A 9,252-nucleotide genomic window follows, 5' to 3' on the forward strand; every position below is an offset into this window, starting at 1 on the left:
TATAGAGAGGTTTTTATTACTAATGATATATAGTAAAATAAAATGGGACCTGAGTACCATGTTGTTATACAGGGAATGTCGCTATAACGGATGTCGTTACATCGGGGTTGCACTGTAATTACATAGAACCCCCCCCCCCCCCGTCATACACGCATATTTAAACAAAAAGGAAATAAAATGGCATATCAATGGTAGTTGTCAACCCCCCCCCCCCCAGCCCTTTGTTGTCGTGTTGAAAATCCAAAGCATCAACACACGAGCGAGAACATCTCCCTCTTTCCTCATTTTTCACCTGCCAGTCACCCGCTGTCTTCCTTTTCCAATCTGTGCGATTGTGGTGTTGGCCAAGCCCAAATTCAGTGATTGAAGTGTTTGCCTACCCCCACCCTCACCCCATCACTCACCTTCATCTTGTAGCTCTTTGTTTATTATCGCCGGACATTATTACGTGTGGCCACCTTCCCGAATTTTTGAAGAAAAATAGAGAGAGAAAAGGGAAGGTGCTCTCAAGTTGTTTTGGTTTAAAGAAAGTCCTGCTTAGAAGAATTTCAGTTCATCGTAAGAATTCGTACAAAGATAATGAAGAAACTAGTACAATTTATTAAATTCTTTGCGGTTTAAGGTATTTTTCGGTTTAGCTTCTTTCGGTTTAAAGTAATTTTATTGTATCATCTAAATATTTTTGAAAATGTCTTTTATTCCAAAATGATGAAACTAGAATCTATTGAGGATTGGAACAAATGACTTCTTACACTCTTGCCTTTTGGAATTCGAAATTTGTTCCCAACCCTCAATCACAAGCTCATGCAGTGATTTGGAACATGTCTGGAATTAAAAAAAAACAAACAAGAATGTAAGAATCTATAATGCAGCAGCTTATTTACATCAATGATCAACTATGAGAATTCTTAATAAAACAGCAGTATTAATTTGACGCTTCTTAACCTATTTATTTTCCTTTACAAGTTTTACATTTTCTTAATTTCCTTGGTCATTTACGCTGACATTCCCTTTTCACTCTTGAATTTCTTAATTTCCTAGGTCATTTACCCTGACAATTACCTTTTCACTCTTGAATTTCTTAATTTCCTAGGTCATTTACGCAATTCCCTCATTTTCTTAATCTTTGAGATTTTATCTAGCAAACAGTCAACAGTGGCTTGTAAAATTGCAGACAAAGTCACAGTTTTCTGGTTGTATACATTTTGTGTATAGTGTAAAAGACTTACTTCTTATTACCTCACGGAGGTTAATTGATAGGTGGATGTGATAAATACTATTTAAGTTCTACTTAAATAACTGCAACCACTTTATCTTGTACTCACTAAGGCCAAGCAATATTAAGGGGATCCGCGGGTTCTGTGCTGCTCAAATTTTGAGATTCAGAAAAAAACGAAAATCGTTTCTTTTTTTTTGGTGATTCCAGGGTTGCCAATTCAGGAGGCAAAAATGTATGAACTTTGACACAAACACATTTACAGACCCCTTTCTGAGTGCTCAACTCCTGTAAAAAGACATTATGTAGTTAGTTTTTTCATTCAGTAGGTGATTGGAAAATATACTGAGGGTTTATAACATATTGAATTCCTTAAACATACGGAAAATTGGCTACCTTGTGATTCTTGAGTAAAAACATCAGTAGAATCCATTTTCTTAGCTTTCAAAACTCAAAAAGGTGGCTAAAGCTCCTAAAATTACTCTTGATTAATGTAAGATAACTAAACCTTTACTTTCCAAGATTATTCTACAGAGAAGACCTACAAAATATCTCTGTCGTCTATCTGAGATTTAGTCATGTTTTTATGTCTTTATTGTTTTTTGTTGTTGGCCGAAGAAGGGTTTTGAGCCCAAAATGTTTTGTGTTTTGTATTTTGTTCTTTGTTGAAGCTGTTGTTATATTCATTTTTGTTTATAAATTTTTACAGACCACAACTTCTAGCAGCCTAGTATCATGTCAACTAGAAATTTACACATTCCATTCTAAAGTAATTAGGATGTATCTTATCAAAGGCACTTGTCTGCACATCGCATTGTTATATTCACAAGTCTCACCACAGCCTCTTTTTTCGCCGTCTTGAAAACCCCGGAATACTGACACCCCTGGATGATGACATAACTTTTCAGTCCCAGGCGATATCAGTATCCAAGGGTTTCACTGTCATGAAAATAATAGAAAAAGGTCCCGATCTAATTTCCTGAATAGTTGAGACCCCATGTCCATTTAGGGATATAGATTATTAAGCCAGGAATTAAATAATAGGGTATTAATCGACATATGCTCATTAACAGGTCTGATAACCTAAATTGTTATTGTCTCATTGTTGTCATGGAAATACTGTCAAAATAAAGCAAAATATTGTCAACAATGTTACATCAAGCCCATTATAGCATTCAGTTACCAGACCTGAAAATATGTGCAAGTTTTTATCTTCATAATACTAGATCTAAATAACGTAGATTCTCAATCATTTCCTCTTGCGTAAGTTATGGATCTGTGGCTTTGAAGTTGTTGTTGTAGATGATGCGGTGCTGGATTCGGATGTTTTAGCGGTGACAGTGATGCTATCCTTTTTATTGGGTCCCTTCTTTTTCAGTTTCAGCTGTATACTTAAATCATAGTTCAACTGCAGAGAATGGAAGTAGAGGGCAAACAAGATGAAATGACCACAGGAATACATTGAGACCAGTAATGGGAAGATATCTGGGAATCGTTGAGGTGGCGGAATCATCACAGAACTTATTCCGAGACAAACCGCAACCAACATGGACATATTGAACTGAAAAGATAAAAACAAAAAACAAACTTGACGTTGAAAAAGCTATGAAATAATTTCTCTTAAATATGTTTTGAAAATATATCAATTCAGAAAAGTGAGTGGAGCAGGCACTTATGTTGATAATAACAAGAAATAAAGTAAGTAGGAAACGGCCAGAGGGCAAAAGAGAATAAAGATTTTGCAGCGGCGATGGGGGCTTGAACCCGTGACCTTACTGGTATGACATCTAGGCCTGGCTCAGGAGAGCGTGACTATATCCACCAGTGGTGGATAGCTCATACTCATACGGTAGAGTCATGCTCTCCCTGGCCAGCCAGGCAGACTTGTCGTAACAGTAAGGTCATGGGTTTAAGCCCCCATCGCCGCTGCAAAATTAAAATTCTCGATTGCCTTCTGGCACTTTCCTACTCACTTCATTTCTTGTTTTGAAAACATACAAATTTTGAGCACTAAAAGAGATTTGTAATAGGTTAAAACAAAAGGAGTGTCTGGTATCGAGTATAAAAAAAGTCAAATTAAGAAATTAAGGGGCGGGCACCAGTGTAAGATAAAAGATCTGAACAACTGTGTATGAAAGGTGCCAGACAAAGCAAGAAAAAAAAACATCCCAAAAAAATCAGTCGACTTTGACTGAGGATTGAATCAGAAAGTCTGATGTTCGATCCCCAGTCGAGGTCGACTGATTTTTTGGGATGGTTTTTTTTTCTTGTATTTTTCTTTCTTGCTTTCTCTGGCACCTTTCATACACACTTGTTCAAATCTTTATAAAAACAGTGCTTGCTCAAAAATAAAACAAGTTAAAGGAGAGGAAGCAATTTTCTTCTTTTACAAAATAATTTACAACAAAACAATACATCTATGCTAATGATTAAGTTTAATTTTTAATCTTTAAAATATCCTTTCAAATATAAAAGCTTATCATTGATCCAATCACATACCAGCCATTTCATTCTGTTGTCGATTCCTTTGTAAATTGGAAGGTAATAGACACAGACCAGCCAGAATATACCACATAGAGAAATGGTTGGAATGATGATGCCATCTTTGATGAGTAGCGGTAACATACTGAAAAATATTGAAAACAGTGAACAAAATATTTTAAAATGTAAAATAACAAAAATGTAATTCTGTATAATAATATATTATTATATCAGTCTTTCCTTTGATTTGAGGGTCCCGATAGCTCAGTTGGTAGAACGCTCGCTTCAAATGCAAAGGGACCAAGATTGATCCCAGGTGCAGTCGAGATTTTTTTTGGACCCCCCTGTCCACCCAGCAGTGAATGGGTAACTGAGTCTGTTGGATTTGGCAGGAAGTACTTTGTGACAGACTAGCATCCTATCCAAGGGATAGCAAACAATTGCTATTCTCTGTTTCATGCTATAGAAACTGGGATAAACTCCTGCTCCATAGGCCCAATGGCTCTCAAGGACTACATTGTTTTTTTTTTTCTATGATTTATAAACTGTTTAAGGAAAAAGTCAATAGAGAAGATATTTAAAATATAAAGAAAAGGAGGGAAGTGAGCTTCTTAACTTAGTTCTTATCTTCACTTCTCTTGTGGTATCAGAGGCTAAGCGACACAATGTCTCTCATTTTGCTACAAAGTCATGAAATGATGAGTGATTGAGTGAATGAATAATAACTCGAGCCTCGGCTATGACCTTTTTCTCCTACACCAAACAGCACCATAGTGAAATGTCTTGTTCCTTTATTTACGAGTTTTATTTTTCCTTAAGTTTACCCAATTGTTCCAGTATTTTTTACATGTAAAACCTCTTGTTTTGACAATCATCATCATCATAGCTTGTCGCTCCAACACAGAAACCACTCAACAGCATCCGGGGAGCAGACTCTTAGGTCATGATCAGTGCAGCTGGGCCCGTCCTGGTATTCTCTCAGGACGATCTGCTCTGGGCATAAACATGTACACAAGCTACTCTCGGCCAGCCCCCACTTTTTCATGTTTCCAGTTGTTCTCCCAAGTTTTGCTAGTGCTCTGTTCAGTATAATCCATTCATTCCTGGGGAGCTCAGTTCTGTAGGGCAGTTCTTATCTCGGATCTTCAATGACTTCATTTGCATGATTGTCCCACTCCCTCCATGTGGAAAGTCTGTATAGAGCTGCATGATCAGGGTTGATGCTTTCTTCCGTAATAATAATGAGCAAACACAAAACGTCAATAATAATTAGTCTCAGGCTATTTACTGAAGCTTCAAATATTTTCATATTTGTTCTCTTTTATAGATATGATTCTGCTCGAATGGAATAAGTATAAGAGAAATAGATCAAGTGCCAAGTAATCAGACAAGGGATGAAGAGATTAATCTAGGTATAATTTAGTTTCAAGAATTTATAACATCGACAGTGATCTGTCATAAATTCAAAAAAACAACAATAATATTGAAAATCCAGTTCGTGTCAAATGGATCACATGCAACCTTTTAGTGGTTTATTCAGATATTTAAACAAACTAAACAAAAGTTAATTGTATACAAAACAACAAGTTGTCAACAGAAAATTACCTAAATGTTGAAATCAAAAGAAACCACACAACTGCAAAGGGTTCCCTTTTGATCAAGAGACTGACTGGTCTGAAAAAAAAAAAAGACAAATAAGATTTAAGCTGTTTTTATAATACAGTGCAACCCCTGGATAACTGCCCGGGACTGGCAAATTATGTTGTTATCCAGGGGTGTCGTTATTCCGAGGAAAAAGGGGGCGTGGTGAGACCCGTGAATACATACAGTGCAATGCACTGACCAGTGCCTGAGAGAAGACATGTCCTAACGACGTTAGAATGTGTATTTCTCCTGTTTCCAAAAAGCATACCAGTTACACTTTCACTCTCCAATGTGTATTGTCATTGTTTTCATCGTAAACAGTGCTCCAACGATATTTAACAAAACTAGGAATAAATCCAGAAAATCAAGTGCCAAAATGATATCGCACAAGAACACAAATGCTCACATCTGCTTTTAATACGTATTACTTAAAGTCCATGCGATGCTGATGATGATTTTTAAAAATGAACACTTTTATTTAAATTCTCCACAATTTACAAGCACTTAAAATTTTTAGATTTACATCTTACGGTAATTAAAAACAAACTAGGTATTACCCGCAATGAAATCAAATTTGGACATGTTTAGAAAAACAATAATTTATTTTTTAAATGAAAACAATGTGAAAGAGGTTGTCAAAAGAAACCACACAACTGCAAAGGGTTCCCTTTTGATCAAGAGACTGACTGGTCTGAAAAAAAAAAGACAAATAAGATTTAAGCTGTTTTTATAATACAGTGCAACCCCTGGATAACTGCCCGGGACTGGCAAATTATGTTGTTATCCAGGGGTGTCGTTATTCCGAGGAAAAAGGGGGCGTGGTGAGACCCGTGAATACATACAGTGCAATGCACTGACCAGTGCCTGAGAGAAGACATGTCCTAACGACGTTAGAATGTGTATTTCTCCTGTTTCCAAAAAGCATACCAGTTACACTTTCACTCTCCAATGTGTATTGTCATTGTTTTCATCGTAAACAGTGCTCCAACGATATTTAACAAAACTAGGAATAAATCCAGAAAATCAAGTGCCAAAATGATATCGCACAAGAACACAAATGCTCACATCTGCTTTTAATACGTATTACTTAAAGTCCATGCGATGCTGATGATGATTTTTTAAAAATGAACACTTTTATTTAAATGCTCCACAATTTACAAGCACTTAAAATTTTTAGATTTACATCTTACGGTAATTAAAAACAAACTAGGTATTACCCGCAATGAAATCAAATTTGGACATGTTTAGAAAAACAATAATTTATTTTTTAAATGAAAACAATGTGAAAGAGGTTGTCATGTTTCCCCCCCCCCCCCCCCCCCCCCCCCCCCCCCCCGGCTATTCCAACGTGTATTATAATATAAGACCATAAATACCCATAATTGCGCCCATTGGACACAGCATTGCCTGATATTCAGTTAACCTCCACTGACCTCTGACAGGTAGTTAACATGGAAGGTTAATGGACCCTTGAGAGTTCCATCCACTGATAATCTTCTTTTGCTGTGGTTCCATATGGACTGGTGCTGAATCCACGCAGTGTAGTAAACATGCGTTCTGATTGGTTGGTAACAAAGCGATCTCACTGGGACTGGGAGGGGGAAAAGCGTTTATTATTGTTTAAGAGTACGAGATGACGATGGTCGGGTATCAAGCAACGGTTTCAACTGCAGTTTGTTGCTATAACGATGTCGTTAAACAGGGATTTTTACTGAAATGTATGTTGCTATTTGGGGGTTTTTATTACTAATAATATATAGCAAAAAATTAGGGACCAGAGGTCAATGTCGCTATCCAGGGGTTGCACTGTATCTATATCAACACCATGCAAATTCTTTTTAAAAATTCACACACACACATTAACAAACATTAGAATTTCAGGCAAACTAGGCAATGTGTGTCAAAAATAAACAGATTTGTTTAATTATTCAACTATTTGTTGGAAGGTCAAAGAAAGACATGTTTCATAAGTCTTTCATCTTTTTAAATGAACAAAAAAATGGGTCTAGAACTAAATATTATAAATTTTGATGAAATTGTTGCTGCTTGAAGCTCGAAGAAAAAAAATAACGATAAGTATTGAAAAATGTAAGCTCCAATTTATTAAACGAAGACAGATACTGTAGACATTTCGAGTTTCCCCATTATCAACGAAACATGATGAATGAAACACTAAGGATGAATGAGAGATGTGTGAATGACGTAGTTAAGGTGAATAAATAAAAACAATGATGGGACAGGAAATAGAATGCCCCTTTGTAATGAAGCACAAATAAAATTTCAATACTTATCGTTATTATAAATTTTGACACTATAAGAAAATTGAATAGAATAAATTTTATAATATATATAATCATTAATTTTCTTCCATAATTAAGATTCTTAAAAATCCAAACCTGAGAGGAAACTTTAAAGAGTTGGTCAAATTTGGGCCATCTGATATCTGTGTTTATATTTATATTCCAATTTTAACTGTGTACGAAGCATTCATCTCTAAGTCTACCTCAATAAAAATATATCCAACATAAATCACAGATCCATACTTACATTGCAGCCAATAGAATTGATTTTTCATGGACGTGAAATGAGAACAAGAAGAATATGAGCGAAGCATTTACCTGGTAAACAGAACATGCAAAAAAGAAATGAGTTAAATTTCACAAAGCATAAACCCCCCCCCCAAAAAACCCCCAAAACAATCATGGTGAACCTAGTCCACACCATAGATAAATTATTGATGATAAATAAATAATGTGAGATCAATATAAGAAAATTGATCTTAGAGAAAATCAATAATTGCAAAGATCTTTAAAATGTTGAGATTGTAAATACGTATAATTACAACATGACCAGTTTTTCCATATATTTTTATGTTTTATTCCTTTTGTGTAACAATATAAAAATCACCACCTATATCTAGTTACAGCTTTTTTCCTTTAATCGCTATACCATTTTAACATGCTAAATTTTAAATTTAAAAAAATATATAATTGCATGCTATCATTTTATTCACCCGATACGCCGAAATCACTTAGAAACCCTATGGCAATGCTGAAAACCTTTAGAGGACTGCAATTCAGAATCCAGCTTTGATCTACCTCAGGGGAACGTAAGATAAAGAATAATATCAAATATGTTTGTTTTTAAGGGTTTTACGACGCTTGCAACACATTCAGGTCATATCAGTGCCAGCAAAAAGGAAGAAAACGGGATAGTAAAAAGTTCTAGAATAACAGTTATAAAAGCCCAAGAAAAAGTTTGTTTTTGTATTGTTTTTAAGGGTTTTACGGCACTTGCACCACATTAAGGTCATATCAGCGTCAGTAAAAGGGAAGAAAATGAGAAAATCACAAGTTATAGAATTACAGTTAAAACATCAAAGAAAACGTGAGACAAAGGGAAATTGGTTCAAATAGGGATGTAGATTCCAGGAGCACACTATCAAAGTACTTAGTTTGAGATCACCTAAAAGTCTCATCCAGACACAAGCACAGGTCCCAACTAAGAGGAATACACTCAAATCCTATATGATATGTATACAAAACATAATACAGTGCATAAGAGAGAGATGATTTACAAGTAAAAAAATATCATCTCCCAAAACTAACTATACATTTGAATGTTTCCCTCTCAGCCAGGGCCAGGACAAAACCAAGTAATCTCATTCAAAGACAAAGAGAGAATGCAAGTTGGAAAACAGATATAGGGGGGATAGTAAGTACCTCCCTGCCCACAATCGGAGGTCAGGAACCCCACCCAACAAGAAAAAGTAAAGACACAGGGGAATTGGTTTAAATAGGAAACAGATGTAGATTCCAAGAGCACACTATCAGTGTAGTATGAGATCACCTAAATGTCTCATCCAGACACAAGCACATGTCCCCAGTAAGAGGAAGATACTCAAATGTTTA

At 35.7% G+C, this 9,252-nt stretch overlaps 1 protein-coding gene across 1 annotated transcript in view; it reads right to left on the reverse strand.

Moving 5' to 3' along the window:
• Nucleotides 1-580: 580 nt before the first annotated feature.
• LOC144963203 (dolichyl pyrophosphate Man9GlcNAc2 alpha-1,3-glucosyltransferase-like) overlaps nt 581-9,252 on the reverse strand; it is a 20,322-nt gene continuing 11,650 nt past the window's right edge. The window contains exons 11-14 of the mRNA XM_078896974.1: nt 7,889-7,959; nt 5,303-5,371; nt 3,716-3,842; nt 581-2,777 (exon numbers count right to left, since the gene is read on the reverse strand). Coding sequence (XP_078753100.1) covers nt 2,466-2,777; nt 3,716-3,842; nt 5,303-5,371; nt 7,889-7,959 — 579 coding nt within the window. The 3' untranslated portion in view covers nt 581-2,465. The remainder of the gene's footprint in view (nt 2,778-3,715; nt 3,843-5,302; nt 5,372-7,888; nt 7,960-9,252) is intronic.

This window comes from Berghia stephanieae, chromosome 1, assembly GCF_034508935.2.
Source record: "Berghia stephanieae isolate SIO BIC M18660-M18661 chromosome 1, UCSD_Bste_1.3, whole genome shotgun sequence".
Classification (NCBI taxonomy): Eukaryota; Metazoa; Mollusca; class Gastropoda; order Nudibranchia; family Aeolidiidae; genus Berghia; species Berghia stephanieae.